Source organism: Triturus cristatus, chromosome 3_2 (genome assembly GCF_964204655.1).
Source record: "Triturus cristatus chromosome 3_2, aTriCri1.1, whole genome shotgun sequence".
Taxonomy (NCBI): Eukaryota; Metazoa; Chordata; class Amphibia; order Caudata; family Salamandridae; genus Triturus; species Triturus cristatus.
In genome coordinates this window covers 908,669,421-908,690,523 of record NC_140584.1, presented here as the reverse complement: position 1 = coordinate 908,690,523, position 21,103 = coordinate 908,669,421, and the positions used below count along the sequence as shown (strand labels likewise).

General features: G+C 44.2%; 1 protein-coding gene across 1 annotated transcript in view; it reads right to left on the bottom strand.

The window, feature by feature from the left end:
* Positions 1-21,103, bottom strand: part of VPS53 (VPS53 subunit of GARP complex) — an 898,950-nt gene that overhangs the window by 842,243 nt on the left and 35,604 nt on the right. Inside the window, exon 3 of the mRNA XM_085649360.1 lies at positions 6,539-6,588. Coding sequence (XP_085505486.1) covers positions 6,539-6,588 — 50 coding nt within the window. The remainder of the gene's footprint in view (positions 1-6,538; positions 6,589-21,103) is intronic.

Sequence of the window (21,103 nt, the reverse complement as noted above, 5' to 3'; positions counted from 1 at the left end):
CACTGTCCGCCTTCTCACCAAAAAGGCGAGTGCCATCAAAGGGCATGTCCATGAGGGAATTCTGGACATCCCCCGAAAATGACGTGGACCTCAGCCAGGCGTGACGCCGAAGCTCCATCGTGGTGGAAATCGCTCGACCCAGCGAGTCCGTGGTGTCAAGTCCACACCGTATGGCGTGCCGTGCTGCATCTCGCCCGTCAGCAAGTGCTTGAGTGAGTCATGTCCGGACCTCCACTGGGCACGAGGGCAGCACGTCCTCCACCGCATCCCACAGAGAGTGGGAATAACGGTCCAAGATGCAAGCTGTATTTAAAGACCGCAGCCCCAAATTCAGGGACGAGAACAGTTTCTTGCCATACTGTTCCAACCTCTTGGATTCCCGATCCGGAGGAGCGGACGGGAAGGAGGATTGGGAGGTTGAGGCCTGGATAACCAGACTCTCGGGGGTGGGGTGTTGGGAGAGGAAACTGGGGTCGCCCGGAGCAGGGCGGTAGCGCCGGGCAACTTTCCGGTCCACAGGAGGGACTGTGGAGGGCTTGGACCAAGTGCCCTGCAGAACGTCAAGGAGGGCCTCAAACTGCAGCAGAGGCTCAGTGGAGCTTGCTGTCGGTTGAAGGACCTCTGTGAGGACGTTAGTCCTCACGGCCACAGCAGGCAACTCCAGCCCTAGGGCTTCGGCCGCCTTGCGCAGCACCACTGAAAAGGCTGCACTCTCCTCCGAGGCCACAGTCGGAGGAGAGATGAAACCAGCGTCCGGGGAGGTATCCAGAACACTTGTATCCCCCAATTCCTCTGCCCAGTCCTGAGAAAGTTGGGCCTGAGCGGCCATAGGGTCTTCAGACCCCTCCCAGTCGCCCTCGTTATCCGATTCCCGATAAACAGGAGGAATGATCGGAGCCGGGCAGTAGATGAAGCGTTCACCAATCAGTGACGGTAGCGGCGCCGGGCCCGGACCGGGGCTAAACTGGTGAACGACGTCGGCCGGGGACGGCTTCGGGGGTGGAACCGGTGTCGGCGCTGGCGGAGGAGGCGTCATGAGGTCGACCGGTGCCGACCGAGATCCAGGCTTGGATCCCTCAGGGACCTGCGGCGTCGGGGCCGGCGCCGAGGCCGGAGTCGCCGGCACGCGAGGTCGCCCAGTCGAACCTGCGGGGCCCGAAGGCGCACCTACAGGCGTCGACGGCAGAGCCAGGCCCCTCATGGCCGAGAGGAAGGCACTGACCTCCGCCGGAGTCGCGTCAGTCCCAGGGACCGGCGGGTATGGGGACGGACGCGGCTCCGACGGAGCCGCAGGGGGTGGGACCACCCTGACCCTCAGCCGAGTCGCGCGACCGGCGAGGGGAGTCCGAAGAGCGATGTCGTCTCTTGGAGTGCTTAGACTTACCCGAAGACCCCGACGAGCGATGACGATGGCTGCGGCTCCGCAATCGGTCCTTGGACCTCCTCCTGGACCGGGACCGAGAGCGGCGCGGAGCAGAGTGCCGAAGCTCGAGAAGCTTACGGGACCGCTCCCGCCCAGCTTTCGACGTCAAGGCCTGGCAATCGAGGCACGACTCCGCGTCATGGTCGGCCCCCAGGCAATAAAGGCACCGGCGATGGTGATCCGTCACCGACATCAGGCGATGACAGGCGTCACAGGCTTTGAAACCAGGCATCCTACCGGCACCAGAGTCGAGTCGATAGACCAAAAAAGTCAAAAAAAGTTAGTCAAACAATGACTAGGGGTAAGCTCTTCCCGGATCGGCGCTTACTGGCGCGGAAAAAAGAAGAACTGACGTCAGCGCGCGAGGGCGGCGTCTAAGTACTCCGACGACGTCATTCCGGCGCACGACGCAGACGACGGACGCAGAGCCGCAGACGACGCCTAGCGACGCGCAAGGGGTATTGCTACAAAAATCTTTCCGGATCAAGCCGGACGCCTGGGGATATTCTAAGGTGAGGAATCTAACTAACATGTTTCTTTCAGATGCTTTTTTACAGCACAAAATGTGCCATTACTATATTTCCATTGAATACATGGATGCAGAAACATTTTCTCGCACACGCTCTCACTCACCAGACCTTCTCCAACAGTCTTGCTCGAAGTACACACACTTTTAGGCCATATACTCTCTATCTCTCTCTCTCATTCCTCTGTCTCCTCTATGCCCCCCATCCACCCAATCAATAAGGGATTAGAGTATAGGAACAACTAGAGTAAACAGTTCATGTAATGATGGTCTGTATCCACATTGCAAAACTGTCTTTAGACCATGTTAAATAGAGCTATATGTGTGAAATGCACTTGTTTTCGTTATCATTGTAAGTAAAGGTTTGGGTGGTAATTGCCACAGATTCGCATGCTTGGTGCATATAGCCTCGGCTCCAGCGCACAGAGACCTGGCACTGCTGCACATAGAGGGAGAAAAAAAATGAAAGGGAACATTGTTCTTGACTCCTACTTGCAACCACTTGCTCAAATTAAGCACCAGTCATAACCGTTGGCAATGACTTCTGAAAATCATAAGCTCAAATCAGAAATTTCCTGATCACAGACGCCCGTTCAAAGACGTGACAGACATACATTTCCTCAATTATAGGCTCAGCTTACGACGTCTTCTAGAACAGGAGACTCCAAAACCAATACCAGGCTTAAGTCGGGCCTCCAGGCATGGCGAAAAACTGAGCGAACGTCCCACAGTTTACCCACTTTGAAACCCAGATTTTCAAATAACCCATGATGAACAAGCACTACAAAAAGGACAGCAAGTGATAAGCTAAGTTCAGAACATCCTCTAAAATAAAATCAAGAGGAGTGGTAGACAATATCAAACATCAAGTAAGAGACCATTCTGTTAATTTGTTGCAAGAAATCTGGTGGAAATCATTAGCACAACATTTCTACAGTGGCGAGACGGTCATTTCTTTCCAGCACAATAAATGGCTAGCTGGTATAATCGGATTCTGATACTTTGGAAAACCACAACTGAGTGAAGGAAAGTAGCGCAAGGGAGAGGTCTTGAATATGGGCCGGTGGGGGAGGGGTGGTCTTGATTGAACACCTGATGTGGAAACAGGCACCCCTAAATTAAACTCGGTTTGGTGAGATCGATATGCGTTGAGACCGATATGAGAAGTGATATGCGGTGAGGAGGGAGAGTTGGCAGTGGGGTAAGAGGCAGCATGGCATATTGAAGAGCTACATGGTTGGCATTGGTGGAGCTGTCGTTGGCGGTTCAGTGCAGGGGTGAAGTGAAAGCACTGGCATCAGCCAGCTGACAAATGATAATGGGCTGAAGTAGTGTATGAGGGCAGAGGCAGGAAGAATGCCCCAGTAGTGATGATTCACTAGTCAAGTTTGTGAGACTTAGACGGTGGTCTGTTTTGTGCATCAAAGGATCTCAGATATCCCAGGTGGTGTGATCAATGTGCAATCAGGCATGTGCAGGAAGAAATCTATAGAAAAACTGGAATCTTCACTGAAAGGGATTAATCCAGCATTCAAGGACTACAGCATTCAAGCACTACAGATTCGCTTGATTAGTTAGTATAATTAATTAGCAACTGTAGAAAAACATTTAAGTCAAAAAATATGGGTCAATTGTCACAGAGAGACAGCCATCTGCACTCATCTGGGTTCCTCTAGGACAGATAACAGGGAACAAAACCAGGAGGAAGGCATCCAAAGGTTGAAAGTCAGGCATAAACAGAGGTCAATTTTACTTCTACAGGTTTTAGCATCAAGTTAAGTGTCAACTATTAACATTTCAGGGTAAGGCATGAGGATTTTGTCTTTGAATTTCTTTCTGTCAGTCTTCGACCGAGCTGGGCAGAGTAGCTGATCTCATGTCGCCTATACTTGGTGCTCACTAGGCTAAAAGGAGGGGGGGCATGAAGAGGCCTGACTGGCTGTGAAATGTACCTAAATTACTTCTGTAAAACCAAACTTCCAATTGTCTGCATTGAAATGTTTAGCTTTCTGCAGCTCTACCTCTAGTGAACTATTAAATGTGATGGCCCTATATGTTATAGGTTAGGTGTGGAGCTACAAATTCTATTGTAAGATATCATCTTGGTATTGACTGTCCAAATACTATTTATCTGCTTTGTGTTTGTATGGTCATTCTTTTCAATAATGTTTGATAGTTTAGCGAGGCGGGGAAAGATATATGATAAGAAACCAGACATTTAGTTACACCTAAATATAGCAGATGCCCCATTAGAAAATTCGGTACACCTGGCTACTGGACAGAACAGATAATTAGCTGGATTAAAAGTGAGTAAAGGGGAGTGTGGAATGGCAAACGTTTGTAAGCTGCTAACTTGTGATAAGAACAAGCACGGTCTCTGCAATCTTAAAAGTCAAGAATTGGAAGAAAACAACAAATAAATAAAACGTATACAACTCCACAAGAATTATGGAAGTAGGACTGACATAAAAAGACTTGTTTAAATGATTTAAAGAAGTAGAGGAGTTTACAGGGAAACATTTGTTGCAAACTAACCAAGATAAGAGAGGCAATAAAGCAATGCAAAAGGTAGTATACAACAGACAGCATAAACATCGAGGATCTACTTAACAAGGAATGGGTCAAGCCTTTACATTTTGAAAGGTTATTGTGGGAATAATCAAAGGGCTCAGAAGAAACAGGTCCAACCAATCTGCAAAGGGGAGCACATTCCAACAAAAATTATAATTGATAATTCTGACACATAAGGAACAATTTATAATCATCTGAGGACACCCATCTCTCCAGCAAGCTGTAGGCGTGTAAGGCCTAAAGCTTAACAAATGCAGATAAGGACAATGTGGATGTCCCAAGATTCAGAAGAAAGACCCCAGGAGAAAAATCTGTAGTGGTAACCTTTGATCATCTACAGAACTCTCCCTGTACTACTGAGGCTTCCACCAAATTTAATATCCCTCTATAAATATCTAAATACGGTTTTTTAATTGTTTGTGCTGCATACTGGCTGGGTGGTTGTGGATGCCTATGTAGGTCAGAATCCTTCAAAATGTAAGAACATTAACATAACCGAAGGGCTCGTTTTAACGTTTGCAATGTAACCATACCATCTGAACATTTTAGGGCAATTTCTATTTTTAGAACACTGTTATTTTGTGATGCAAGTAATTAAGCATAACTTCACTTCAAAAATGTTTTAGTGGATTTGTTTATTTGTTGTTACATACTCTGGCCCCTGACCAAAGTAATAACTTAGTATGTGCAGATCAGTATTACGGCCTCCAGAGCCGTAGGCCACACTATGTCTAGTTCCCTAATCTCATGCCCTGCTGGTCAGAGTGTGGTAACTGGCCATATCCTAAGCCCAGGGCAAGGACTCCAGACATACCTTGCAGTCTCTGTGTGCATGGCATGGCCATCATCCACACCAATCTATCCTTCAACAAAATCTATAATCAAAATGTGGTAGTATGTATAACACCTACCATATATGCCTCAAAATAGTAGTGTATAATAATTAGTAACTGGGAATGCCAGACAGTTGATAGTCTTTTTACAGAGTAAATGTATATAGTACACATGGCGATTGGAAAGTATTGTGAAGGTGTTTCACACAGCCAAACCACAAGGAATAAATATTCAGACCACAGGGACATCTAATGACAGCTAGAGTTAAATCTTTTCAGGGCAAACCAAAACACTCATTCTTCTGAGGTCAATGAAGCGAGCGCCTTTGTGTCCACATTTTCCATTGGAGGTCTTGACTTTCTTAGAGACGTTATGACTGGTATATTTTTCTAATATCTTGGTCAACTCATGTAGTAACATTCAACATTTCTCTGTTTACCATGATAAGCTGCAGACTATACATGGTAGTGCCCACCTATGCCATTTTGTCTTCCAACAACCCTGATTCAACTTGTGTAACACTGTGAAAAGGAAAGTGTGCAACCAGCAAATGCCTGATCTGCGACACCCATGCGCTGGCAGAGATGACGGGGCAGCTAACAGCAGTCTAAGTCAGGCAGTTTCATACCAAGCCTTGGTAGTGAATACTTGGTAAGCGAATTGGGTGCTCATCAAATTTAATTTGCTTTGACTAATTTGTAAACTAAGGCACAGAATTACCCCAAACCAATCAAAGAAAATGACTTAGCATCAGCCCTATCTTCATGCCACATTTTGTGCAATCCCACCCATCTTTTATTTTTGCTGTAAGGAAGAGCAAAACTCTCTACTGTATTTCCAATGGAAACGTTTAGGTCCACTCATACACCAAGAGATAAGCAACAAAAGTGGTTATGGATGCATATATTGGTGAATAAGGGGGACTCTTGACTTAACAAATGTGAAGAAACACAGTAGAAGTGTCCAAAAGTCAGTAAAAGCAGACATCTTTTGTTGTCTACATGCAGGACGTCGGTGTTCATTAGCTGCTATCAACGTATGCTTTAGGTCTCAAGTATCCAAAGAGGGAAAAACAGCTACTGGTATGCGATGCATGAGTTTAACTCTGGAGATAATAGCATTTTCTTTTAAGTCTCTTTTTCTGTTGAATTTTGTGCGTAAAATGAAAACAATTTAAAGCTTACCTTATTTTCAATCTAATTTTGTTCACAACGTCGTCGATGTTTGCCAATGACTGAAAGCAAACAAAGAAGACAGGTTATTGAACATATTTGACTGCAATGGTGTTGGTCTTTTTTTATTTTTTTATTAACTCAACTTAAAATTCCTGGAGATTTCAGACTTCAGATGACAAAAGTGAACATTATATTGCAGTGTATTTGCTTATTTATCTGAACTTACCTAAAAAAGTGCCCTGGTGCTAGAAGGACACATACCAACGATGAGTAAAACTAAGACTACAGGAACAGTCAGATTTTCAGATGCTTTCAAACAATCCAAAGTTAGCCCTGTCACCAGATATGGACGGCCACGGTATTCATTAATGAGCTACAAGGGACTAAGAGAGGTGGAGTTTGGCAGAATGTAGAGCCCAACTAGGGAGGTATGGTCTCAGTCTTTTATTCCGGTAGGTTGGTCCAGTTTGCGAGGAGCCTTTATGTGCATAACACAAGATTCTTTTAGGGAATGCGCTTTTTGATGGCAGTCAAGTGTACTTCCCGAAGGTGATGTGAAATGTGGGATCTGGCCAGGAGATTGAGTATAAGTCTAGCTTCTAAGTTTTGAGTCACTTGAAGCCAGAGGATCAAATAGTGAAAAATGCCTAGATATGAGGCACCAGAGTAATTGAAACAAGAAATAATTTGCCCATTTCTTCTTCTGTACTTAAGATGGCAGCCAAATAAAATGAAATTGTCATCATTCCAAAGGCAGAAAAGCAGCTTGCCATTACTTCTGTAATTTGTTTGGGCATGGAGAGATTAGTATCAAATGTGATTCATAAATCCTTAGCTTATGTATGAACGAAGGGGCGGGACCTAAGGACGTAGGCCACCAATCTGATGACCAGGTAGTGGAATGCTAGCCAAACTTATGAAGTTCCGACTTAAAGCTATTCAGTTTTAGACAGTTGGACTACATCCAGAGGTAATGTGGCAGCACGATTCTCAGCGATTGAGACAATAATTTGAGTATTGTCTGCATCTGAAAGAATTTCTGGGCCGAAGGGTCGGACAAAGTTTGTGAGGACAGACCTGATTCTTAAAATGTGTGGGGCTCAGATGGGAGCACATGTGATAATTTAGATATCGTGAATAATAAGCAGATCGTAGGGCAGCTTGGAACCTAAAAAAAGAAACGATGCAAACAAGTTTATAGCTTCAAGGCAGATGTTGAAGTCAAACACTCGCATAAGCAATGGAATGGGAATCAGTATTGAAGGCTGCAGGGAAGTCAATCAGGGCAGCAGTCATTCTGATCCAAAATAATACAAAGCTCTTTGTAGCTGTCGGGAGTGGTTACTCAGTATTGCAAGAAGTTTGGAAATTGGATTGAGATGATTCAAGAAGAGAACTCTATTTGAGAAAGTTGTTCATTCAACACTTACTCCGCCAGTTCAATAGCGTGAGGAAGAATTGAAATAGGACAATACTTAGCAAAGTACAGTGGGTCTGCAGACATTTATTTCAAGAGAGAATGTACCAGTATTTCCTTATAGCAAGCAGGGACAGTGCCTTTCAGCAAACATGTATTGCCATGGGCTGTTAAAGGGCAACGTCTGTCAGAAGAATAAAGAGGGGGCAGGGGGCAGAGAGGTATCCAGATTGAATATCAGCGAGTACCTTGGAAGCCTGCCTCCAGAGTTCTAGAGCTGAATTTGGCTAAGAAGAACCCATTAGATGCAGTAGACACTATAATAAGAAAATCTAGTGAGTCAGAGGGTTTGGGGGTGTGAGGGTCAAAACGGAGTTTGAAGAAGTTGCTCCTATTAGAAAAATGCTCAGCAAGTGCAGTATAAAGCTCTTTGGAAGGACAAGTAGCTTTAGGATGGAGAAATGATTTAATAACAGCAAACAGTCCTCTGGAGGAGGTGTGAGCCCATCCAATGCTTTCCAAAGAGTAAGAGAGAAGTGTGCCTTAAGAGGTGTTGGTAGCATTTGTTACCAGATTTATACACTACCCTATCAAGATCAGAATAAGAATGTCTCCAAACACACTCTGGTACCTTATACTGGCATTTTTTAATTCTAAGCTAATTTGTGTACCAAGGTGTGGTAGAAGACTTATGCTGAGCGTCTTTTATTTTCTGACATTAGGACCACAGTTATATTACTGAAGAGACAGACTCTGAAGGGCCCTACAAATTATACAGAGCTTCTTTAAAAAAAATAAAAACTAAAAAAAACCTCTTTTGTGTCGAACAGCCATGGAGAGATCTGATGGCGCATGGCTAAACCTATGGTGATTAGCAACTAACCATGCTTGCACCTTTTCTGTAAAGTTATAGGTAGGCCACGAAAGATTCTATTGCAATAGCCCAGTTGAAACCTCATAAACGCAGAGAACAATATATTGACACTGTATGGAGACAATTACATTTACATTTCTACAGCCAGTACACTAAACTATCATAACAGTTGTGTGGTAGTATATGTGTTGAACTCTATTTATAGGTTGGTTAAATAATGGATTTGGTCAGGAAGTTGTTAGGATGCAAAGACTCAATGAGGACTCCATTTCTCATACATCCCTATTCAGTGCGAGAACCTGAGAATACAAATATGTATAGGTTTAGGTAGATGCTCCGAAGGGCCACGTAAAGTGACTGCACTTTACTGCTGTTACATTCATTGCAACAACAAGGCAATGGATGGAATACTTGAATCTCACAAACTGATAATTACAGGAGGCGTATCCCAATCCATAGTTATTTTGCACACCATGCCACCTCAGTTTGGACCCAGCCATACGCAAATCAGTCGTAACCTTGCTCCAACAGAAACAGTCGAGCCCAGCCCAAACCGGTAGGACAGGTCCTTCCTCAACCAGACCTCAAGGAACCAAAGACCAGGCAAAAGGGCAAAACCGGTCCTTGGTTCTGCCCCAGAACTCACTTATTGAGTCTGTAACTCCTCCATTGACTTTATTTTTGCTATGCTGTGTTGCACCTTATCTTTGAACACTGCCTTGTGAAACTGGGGTTTAATACCATGCCTGATCCACCCACCTGTTAGGGTGTATTTGAGGTCTAAGATTTTTGGGTTCCTCGCACCCAAAAATGTGGCAGAAGAGAATGTTTCAGAGATTGGGTGGGCTTTTATGGATTCTTTTTTGCCCTATTCCAAGTCTGGCTTCTGTCTTCATTCCCGAATCCACAGTAGATTTCCCTTAATGGATCTTCTAGTGTATTATTTTTTGCTGAGCTCCTAAAAAAACAACTGCAGTTGTTCCTGAGCAAAAAGGATTGAGTTAATAGAGCTGAGTGATTCTTGAGTTTGAGAGTGTTATGGTGTGCTATGCAATGTGGATTCTTGGTTTAATTATTGGTATAATTGCTGTGATTTTGATTTGTCATATTTGTAAGTTGCCTCAAAGAAGTTAAGGCTTTCCTATTGGTTGATTGGGTAATTGGATTCATCGTATTCCAAGATCATGAAATACTGTTGTTGAACTTGGCTACAAAAAGGTAGTGCGTTTTGCGAGGGACTGCAGTCGCACAGATAGGGATTTTTCTAAATTGAGCTTTCTTTCCAGAAGTGCCTAATTTAAGTTGGTGTCATTTTGCTCTTTGGTGCACGGTAGTGAGTACACTAATCGGAGGCAGACTGCCGATGGAAAAGATTCTACTTTAGTTTGACAGGTGCTGCGGAGGTACACGTCTTGGGTCTACTGTTGTACAGATTCATTTTGTTTAATCTGTTTATTTGCTCCTATTTAGGTTGAGCAGCGGAGATTCATTTTATGTGAGTGTGTTCAGTGATAACAAGGCTGTGTATGGTTTTTCCATTCATGGAAAAAACTGTGCATGCTGCGATTGGTTAGTCAGCCGAGGAGTCATGGTGAGATTAGCGAGACATCACCACAGAGTTGCACTGCCATTAGATGGTTAGTGTCAAAGTACCCTTTGGCACAGACGTGCTGAAACTGGTACTTGCTCGTTCTCTAGTTCTGTGTATTTTTTTCTTTTGTATTATTTTGAGGGAATAATGGGTGCTATGCTGAAAAAGCCTAAATATCCTAGAGTACCTGCTGTGGACAGACAGAAGATTCCTCCAGAGGGCTTGCCTGCACAAAAAATGTTAATGGATGTATGGCTGTATGTGTGTACCTGGATTCATGATTGGCATGCATATACCTGTGGTGACAAATACTTGCAGTTTCCTTTATAGCGTACATTTAACAATAGAAAGTTAGATTTCCTGAGATAGACAATGAATGACAGAAAGCCACTACCTAGACCCACACAATTTGTGGCATTGATCAAATGGAATGAAACGGCCACAGAAAAGAAAGAAAATGAATTAACAGTATTAGGGTTCGCAGAAAGGAGGCTAAAGAACAAGTGAAATAATTAGCTGAGAGATTTAGGAGAGAAGATATGGTACAAGGAGTGAGACTTTTTCATGCAATAGTTAATGAAATCAAGAACAAGATTCAGATGAAGAGGATAACTTCAAATGATCCTTTGAATTCTAGACCTTCTCTGTACACAAAAGCATAAGCGTTTTCTACCTTGGTCCCCGACACGGGTGCCTCGGGTCCACCGCGTTGAGTATGCAAGAACTGTTGGTGCTTGCAGTAACAAGTGCAAGTAGACCATCAGTGGGTGTAAGTACTCCACCTGAAATTACTACTGTTGCTATTGTTCCTACTGCTGTGCCTGCTGCTGCTCCTGCCTCTCCTGAATCTATTGTCGTTCCTAAAGAGAGGAAGATTAATATAGGACTCTTAAAAATTTAATTTGGAGAAATTTCAAAGGCAACAATTGATTTAAATAGATTAATGTAACATGGATGAAATTAGATAATCAGAGAAGCAGTAAGGTGTGCGAATGAAGTGCATAATAAACCTAAGGAATTAACTGCTGAATATAAAGTCGATATAGGCAGAATCTACAGAGAAACTATCAAATGGACTTGAGTGAAACAGCCAAAAAAACAGGTTTCGTGACTTTGCAAGCTCACATTAAAGATTCTGTTGACAAAACTAAGGACTGGTGAGACTTGAAGAAATACAGGGAAAATAAAGTTAATACAAAGAAACAAGTACAGAGCCAGAAAAGAAAGCAACGGTGGTCATCAGTGGTTCAGAACCAGAGACTGTGGGAGAATTTCCTTTAAGAGAAGTGCTAGGATGGAATTATATGCATGTGCCTTGGAACAGGAGTGATCGTTTTGCCTTTAGAATTAATTTTCCAAAACTGAGAGGAATCTGACAAATGGTACAAAGAGGTTCATAAATTGGTGACAATTTCTAAAATGCTTTGGTTTGATTTAAATGCTGTTCTAAGTGATTTATAGATAGATTGTAATGCTGCTGGTACTTGGAAACCAGCTAGAGTGGCACCTAACAATGCTCCAGCTAAGGTGGTTGCTGAAAAGTACAGTGAGGTTGTAGCTTATTTGGAAAGAAAGAACCGGAGGAAGAAGTTAACTGGGTGAACATCATGAGAGCTACACAAGAGCGGAAAAAGTCAGTGCTTATTTTGAGAAGCTTTCCAGAGTTATAACATGCACAGCGGAGTTGAAGAGCCACATCTGAACGATGCTCACGGTATTTGACAACAACATGGAAACCGCTTGGCTGCGGCGACGGGCTTTACCGGTATGCCCCCCTTGCCGTTCACATGCCTGGCTTGTTACCCTTGGTCTCAGAGAGCCGCATGTTGTTGGCCAAATGGGGTGGCGGTTCCTGGAAGTGGGGGTGCAGCTGCTGTTACTGGTGATGCGGTGGAGGCATCTCCCAGGGGTGAGACTGATGTGGCTGCCTCTGCCGAGAATATAACCCTCTGGGCACGATCTAAGCTACTGCCAAGGCGGCGGTGGGCTGTCCGGCCAGCACTCTATGGACGGGACTATGCGGTTTCACTATTTTGGGCTCCGATGATCTATTGAACTGTGAGGAAGGAACATGTCGCAACCAATTGCCGGGCAAAGCCTGTGATCGGCTGTATGATTCCCCCATGAGACATGTTGGCAGGACAGTGGAAGCCGGGCGCTGCAGATGCACTGCGGGGGTGGCTGCGCCATTTCAAATCAAACTGCCTAGTCCAAACACGAAAGCTTAACGAAAACGCATCGCACTCAAGCTTAACGAAATCAACATGGAAAACAAGGGAAAGTGAAAGCGCGCCATGCGCGCATTGTAGGCACGCCGTGAGCGTGCACATCGGCTGTCCGGACGCAAGCTCAAAGACACGCTCCTACGGCAGCACGGCCAGCGTGACGGCGGTCGCCTGGGTCGAGAGGTACACCGAGCACCCTGTGAGCTCTGGGGAACCACTGCAGGGCATCGCGCTGAAGCATAGCGTAATGACGGTAAGGAATGCGGGGAGAGAGTAGCTGTATGGAGAGGGCGTCAGGGGCTGAAATGTTCTGAAGCGATGCCTTAGTCCTGGCTGGGGGAAGGAAATGAAGTGTGTAGTCATGGAGGAATATGGTGGGGGTTGGCAGATGGCGCATGACTGGCTGACACTGGATGGGGTGCAAGGACAGCTGGGGATTGTAGATTTAATTACACGCTGGCCACACGTGTTCACATAAGTGCGGCGCGCACAGACAGGAGATGTGCACGCTTATGGTGCCAGCAGGAGTTGTAATAATGCAGCGAGCCGTACGCGTTCACAGCTCATGTCTTGCGGGACGCGCGTGCACAGGTCCTGTCCCGCTTCCGACTTCAAGTCGGCAACAATAGATCTCGCCAATAGCGAGCAGCGCTTTGCGCTGCGTCTCTAGGTGAGACCTAACTAGAGTGAAGAACAAAAGTATTCTTAAACCTTCTGAAAGTAAGAAAGCTGGAAGCACAGTTCCACAGTGGATTTCAAAAGAAGCCACATTTAATTTTTTTTAAAAACCTGAAAAAAGCACAATGATGTGTGGATGTACAATGATTTTGATATGTGGACGCAGTGGTGGCTGGTGACATTTGAAAGTGGTGAGGCGTAAAGTTTCTGTCGGAGTGCACCATGGCGAGCAAGCGCAGCCAGCTAGCCCCAACATCTTAAGGGTGTTTCGGGGGGGGGGGGGGGGGGGGGGGGCGGTTGTTCCCCACGAGAAAATTTTGAAAATAGTGGGTAAATGGTGCATTTTCAAGCAAATTTGAGAAGCAAGAAGGTTAATAAAGCAATTGTGAAAGTGCAGTTATTACATTCATAAAGGGATGTCATATAACAACATATAGATAGAAATGTTTCTGAAGCTAGGCCCTTCCAGTGCCACGCACCTCTGAGAAATATACACAATGTGTGCCAGCAGGTATCTCAAGCAGATTTAAACTCTCAGTGTGATTCAGCCATACATAAATACAAGAGTAGGTTTAACAAAAAGGTCAAAAAAGCAACTAATTACATGCATATTGTGAATGCAAGTGGCATCCAGATGTTTGCATTCTCATATACATTTGATCCAGACTCAAGCAGCATAACATTTAAGATTCTCATTCATTCAATGTGTAGGCGCTGTTTACATTGAGTTCAGCCACAAGTCTCAAATACAGATATGCCCTCTCAGACGTCCTTTTACATAGTCTGGGGCACCGCTGGATAAACCTGCTTTGCATTCCACTATTACTGTATTTAGCAAACGATGGAGCAAGAGAGTGTGTGCATGTTAAGTTTATTTTTAATTCTACAGGAGTCACGTGACAGAGGAAACGGAACATATCTCCTGTACTGTGGACATGCAGCTCCTTATAGACTTGCATCGCTTCCCCGCGATTTCCAATATTTAGAAATGCATGCTTTATTTTAAATTTGCAAACGTTGCAGATCAATCTCAATTAAAAAAGCATCAAAGCAGGCTTTAAAACGCTTGACCCAGAAATCGCCTCATATCATTTGCCAGCCAATAACCAGGCATATAACAAAATACGGCGACAGCATCTGTTAAAATCATCTCTTAATCCCAGTCAGCACAGGACGACGCAGCGGTTGCAAATACAATTGAAACACAGCATTGTACTACAAGCGAGCCCATGAACATCGCCGGATGCACTGCCCATGCCCATATTAATGATCTTGCAGCGCCCTGCTGAATTCAGAGCAGGCGTCCATGCTAGAATCCCAGACCAACTACAGGCACATGGAAGCAAACGCACATCTCATCTGCCAGGCTGCACAAGGCGAGCCAAGCCTTTTATTTCCTAGCTCCATGTCACAGTGACAAGTCAAACTAAAATTCACACTGTTTGAATTCCATTCACACCTGTGGTCTCGCTCCGCACCCTCCCGGGAGCCCGCATCACATCGCTTGTATTTCCAAACACTGGACAGGGCTTTTCGCACCTCTTCGCTCCCCAAGAAGGAAGATATTTCTGTTTGACATGAGAGTCAAAATAATTTCTGTAGTCTACTTAATTCCCGATGTTTCATCTTTAAAAATAATACATACCATGTACAAATAAGCTGGGCAGTAAAATAAATAAAACATCAATTACGATAGTTAATGTTGCTGTCATTTCTCTACGGCGATGTATCATGTTTTTAAATACATTAAGGTTGCGAAATAAACCGCATCTATCCCTCTCACAACAAAAACACACAAGCATGGCTAAGAATCTCCTACAGGTTCACATTTGAACCAAGAATGTTCAGGCATAAAAACCACCATACCTCAATTGCCTAAAAACTCAAGGGTGTCTCAAAGATTGGGGCAGTTAGTAGCCTAGCCTTTGGGTTACTTCGTGTTTCAGAGCTTCTTTCATAACTATTGATAGTAAACATTATTTTCCTCTCCAACTTTTGTGTGTGATCTCCTGGCTTTTGCTCCCACCGTGATTTAGAGGTAGAATTTCCGAGTCCACAGATAATTTTACACAACTGCATATATTTTGTAGCATAACTCCCTATAATGATAAAATACTGATGCAAAAGGTAACAAGTCCCCTCTGCAAGGCTAGGAGGCTAAGAATAGACCCCCTTCTTCTGGGCCAAAGAGCTACGATCAAAGAGGACATCACAGCCTCATCGAGGTCAGCATGGCTCAGCATGGGCTGAGTGTAATGCCTTAGTAGATCACAACCGTTAATGGCCGCCAATTACTGTTAATCACTGACCTCTCCAAACCTTGTCACTGCCTGTTTGAGCCAATTATAACCAAGATTTACACACACAATGACTCCGTCCCACCCAGCTGAATTGCCATTATTCAAATGAAATTTCTTTAAAATGTACAAACACCGCATGTTGGTTTTGACTCATTCGCCTCTGAATCGCCAGGCTCCCACGGAGTGACAGTATATGGAAGAACATTATATTTGTGATTAAGGATTCGAACAAGAAAACACACTGTGTGCTTGGGCCCACGCAGCATGGACGTGTTTGTGCCCACAGTGCATCCAGCAGTTCATCTCTATGTTCCATTGCAGGATGTTAATCGTCTTACAACGTATTTTAAGCTGTGGTTTTCAAGTTCGCCTTTAACTTGGGGGTAAAAAACTCCCATGGTGTGTATTATCTGTACACAGGGAAGAATCCGAGTCTGTTTAACTCTTGTTAAACCCTGGGACCATGAAATGGCTTTATATCACGCAAAACAGATACATACACCACTCCTAACGGCAAGAGCCAGCAAACAGCCCAGCACGTGTCGCTTCCTATCTGCGCCATCTCTAGATCCTATTCCATGGTGCTGAGGCAACAAAAAAAGTAAATGGATTTAACTTTCATTGGCTTCCCTGCAGCAATTCAAACAAAACTGCAAGCAACAAAGATATTTTCCAGTGTGGCAGGTGTTGGTGTCAGATTCTGCCCGAAGCAAACAGACAGTCGTGGGTTCGCAATACTCGCGGAAGGGGTGGGGGGTTTCGTGCGGGGGTTACTGCGAGGGGGGGGGGCAGTTAAAATACATTTTAAAAAAACATTGAAAACGTACCTGCTGGCTCCATGCTGCCGGCCCGCCTCTGATTCTGGGCTAGGTTTGCTCGCCTCTCTGCTGCTCCTCAACAGGAAGCATGCTCCCGCCTCCCTACCCTCCTGTAATCCAATCACAACGCTGCAATAGCAGCGTTGTGATTGGCGCTGAGTCCCGGGCAGCGCCCAGGTGGGCACCAGTAGGGATGCCATTTTCTCTATGTAGGCTGCATGCAGCCTACATAGAGAAAATGTGGAGCGCGCATGACTGCTTTGGTCGGCCCCCAGGGCCGACCAAGCAGTCTGGGCACTTAGAGTGGTGCATGCCACTCCTCCCCGACCCACCCACACGCCCGCCCCAACCAGACAATCCGTCCCACCTGCCCCCAACCAAGCATATACCTGACGTCTGCTTTCTCGCAGCCGGGAAAAGCAGAAAATAAAATGGTATTTAAAATACCATTTTATTTTCTGCTTCTCCCGGCTGTGAGAAAGAAGTGGGGCGGCGCTCCAACGCCCAAATGGAGCGGCCGCCACTGCATGGACGTGTATGCACGGATGTGTACACAAATGCATCACAGGACATGCATGCGCTTACAGTCTAACCGATTTACATGTCTTTTTGGACCAAGATCACAGATGACCATCTTGGAGTGGCAAATTATTTAAGAAAATAAATAAAAATAGAAAGTGCCACGGAGAGGGGTAGCAGAGCCATAGTAAAGCAAATCGGGCGGGGGTGACATGTGGATACCGTCGAGTTGTTAGAGCAAAGGGGAAGCAACAGAGAAGCTCAGTCTCTATTGTCCCCCTATTACAAAATCAGTATCTCGGGTGCAATAAATGTCAGACTAATTTCCTCTCAGCAAGTTAAGCACCCTCACACTTTTGTTAAGGATATTGAGCTTCTTTAAGTTAAAAGATAATACTCAACTTCTACTTTTTTCCTACCAGGTATCTGTAGTATTATCACAGTTCCTCCTACTCATCTTGTGCCTCCCTCCAACCACCCCCTCTCCATAGCCCCAAAAAGGCTGACCACATAAAGAAAACTGTTGACCAAATTTCGTCCCACCCCTCAAAGAAACACATAACAACCTGAGAGCAACAATAGATGTATACAATATCTGTCTGGACTCTTCAAATAAGTCCCCCGAACTATCACTTCTAAACTCCTTTGCAAGATCAGGGTTTCCAGCAGCCCCCTCGTCTAATTTTTAGAAGATTTTACAGGCACAGTTGGCCTGATTCCAGGGCCACTCAAAAGTGCCTAATACAGCACTATCTCACATGCACATAATGATGGTTCTTTCTATGGTTTTGCATCCTTTAAGTGCATGCATGCTATCTCAAAATTCTACTCTAGGTCCCTAAAACTCTGCATGAAAATGTTAACCTTACTTAAAACCTTGCCCCTACTTTCTTCTTTGAATAGCCCACTCCTTACTTTCTGCCCGCTGCATGCCTCCTCTTTTTGATTATGGCCTGCCCTAAGTCATAAGCATGTTTGTCCTAATCCCCATTATTGTATTTCGGCATATTATCCACACTTTATCTCAAAGATCACAACCTGACCTTCTCTCAAAGTTATACTGTGCAACCTAGTAATACCTAATCTCCTCTGGCTCATCTATTAAACCCACCTAACATCTGCATTAACTCACATACCCCCACAACCCCCTCCCCAATAATGATCACAACTCACTGCATCCAGTGATCATTAGTGGGGGTTTATCGTCAATGATTAGGATGTCAAATGCACCATGCAGGTTGGGCGCAGAGCTTCAATACTGCCTATCAAATTTGGAAGAGGCCTGGTGGAAATGGACCATTACAATAAATATATGTAAGGAGAAGTACAACAGCACTGGTCAAATTCTAGGACAGAGGGTGGTCAGTACATAAAAATGGTCTGAAATTGTTAAGGGCATGGGAAATAAAGGAGATAGCTGCTGGTCTGACTTCCACAAAACCCAGAAATTAACATAAGGAAATCAACTATGATTTTAGGATACCCTCCACAAAGAGGAAATTTTGCCAATCGGCTAAATTCTTACAATTGTTTATCTAATTGCTGCGGCACCGACGCAACAGATGACATATATTGCAACCACAGTTACAATGTATACAACAAGACTGAAAAGAAAGATATCAAACCAACAGTGGTGAGACAAAAAAGCTAGTACAACAGTACATTGTGTGAACAGGATTATAGAGAATCAGACTCATCGTAGTGGTGTTGTGGCTGCGTGACTTTATTACACCCTCCATGTCCAGCAGGCATTCGCTAATGTATTATATAAATACAGTGCTTCAAGTAGGCAGCATAAAGCACAACCCAGTACATTTCTAAAACAACCCACAACATTGGAGTGGAACGGTAAAGGGAAAGGGATGATTTCTGGTTAGAACAGATGAGTCTTAAGTCTTGACCTGAACTACATAACTAAGTCGACAAGGATAATTTACTTTGGCAGGCTGTCCTCGACATGGCGCGCCTCAGAGAATTGTAGGCCACATCTGTGTTTGCATCTAGTTTTGGGGGTTACAAGAAGACACTTCTGCTGAACAAGTTAGTCCTATGAGATATATTGTCCAGTTATTTGCTGTAGATATTTGCGAACAATACTTCGATGCACTTACACATGAGGCAGAGAATCTTAAATGGGAATCTGTCTTTTAGAGAGATTTTGAGATGTGCTGTGGTGGCTTGCTTTTCCTCTATGTAGGCTTCTTTTTCTCTATGCCAAAGATAAGACTCCTTGCTGTGTTCTGCACCTCGAAGTCATTTGATTTGACAGGCTAGTAATCGGTGGCACAGTTAATTGCAGGACTTCAGTCCTGCGCCAATGACAGCTACTACCATGAGGTGGCATTGAGTGGCGCTAAATTAGAGATTTTTTAGGGGCTAATTTGTTAAAATTATATTTTCACAGCAACTTCCACTTATGAATTCGGGCTGAAAACAGCATCCCACATCAGTCACAAGTTGCAAACTCTCACTTAGTATGATAGGCATTTTCCAAATAATCCCGAACAGTGGGCAGGGAGCGTTCATATTTTTGAGTAGGAATGTTGGGTCTAAAACCTAATTTCCGTTTTTCAGGCTTTCAATTTAAGACTGCTTTGAAAAAATGACCTGTGACTTCGATCTGTGTGTCATTTGCACAAGAGCCAAAGTGGAAGAGGTAGGAGCTGAATAGTTCTAATGCTGGTTTTGTGAGGACCTCCACAGGTGTGAGTGTAGGTGACTCGGTCTCACACTGCAAACGTTCTTACAGAAAGGAATTAAACTTTATGGTAGAGGTGGTGTGCACCATTTGGAGTCTGCAAGTGGGATTATTGTTGTCCATGGAGCCAAGTCTAGTAAAATCTGCATGCTGAGTGACCCTTCATACACAATTTCGAATAATTCCACAAATTAACCAGTGCTGTTTCTGTTCCGCCTTTGGATTTAAACCCAAATGGGGTGAGGGGGTAGCCTTTGACTGCAAGTGCTCTCGAAATTGGTTAGAGATTATATTTTCCATATATTCTAAAGACCCACACAGTTTTCGTAAAAGGTGGTAATGATCAGTGGAATTAGAAATCTAGGATGGGCTTTAGTAGCCGGGGTGATTTATTCATGTTTAAATGTGTTAGAAACCTTGCTGTCTAACAGGTTGTGATTTATAAATCTGGTTAGATAGTTATGTGTGGATGGCTGTAAAAGCAATGGGGCACGGGTTTCTTGATATTTTAACAAGAGTTAAGCATGTTTTTTCTCTGCTAAAGAAAGTAAATGACTGGAAGCATCATCATTTGCTCTTAAACATTCCCATCTGTATTTTGATCTCACGTTGCAAACATGGGGCCAGATGTACGACCTGCAAAATAGCGCATCACAAATTGCGAGTCATTTGCGACTCGCAATTTGCGAGGCGCTATTTTGCATGTACAACAGTGTGTTTAACACTGTTGCGATTCCCAAAGGGATTGCAAAATGCGAGTCTCATGAATATTAATGAGCCTCTCGCCATTCGCGAGCCCATTGGGAATGACAGGCCCTCCCAGGCCTCAAAGGAAAACGAGCTGCATTTAAAAAAGAAAAATGAAACTTTTTAGTTTCATTTTTTTTTTTAAGAGCAGGCAGTGGTCTCTGGGACCACTGCCAGCTCTTAAAAAATATTTTCCAACATACTCACAAAGGGGAAGGGGTCTGTACATGCTATTACCCTTTTTTGCAGCCGCAAACGGGAGGTTATCTCGTTTGCGGCCGCAAAAAGGGTCGTACATCTGGCCCATGATGTGTTATATATCAAATTTAGATGATTTTATAACAATATGTTCACGTTTTGGTTTAGAAACCTAATAAGGTTTTCTTCCTAAATACACTTAGAATTACTCAGATAATCACCAGTAAATGTATAAATAAAATGATTTGGAATCGGTATCTGTGAAAGCCTATTTAAAGGATAGGCATATTTATTTGCTAAATTCGCTATAAATGTCACTCTTGCAAAATAGCTGGTAAGGCGAAGGGTTCCTGTGTAGATGCCAAGAATACAGATATGGAAAGAGAAATAAAAGGATGGATTTATTCCAATCACTTTAGAGGACGTGATATTTCATACATCTGTCTGTCTCAACAATTGCGGTTTTGCCTAAAGCACACAAAGCCCTTAACATTATGGCCATTTCTGCG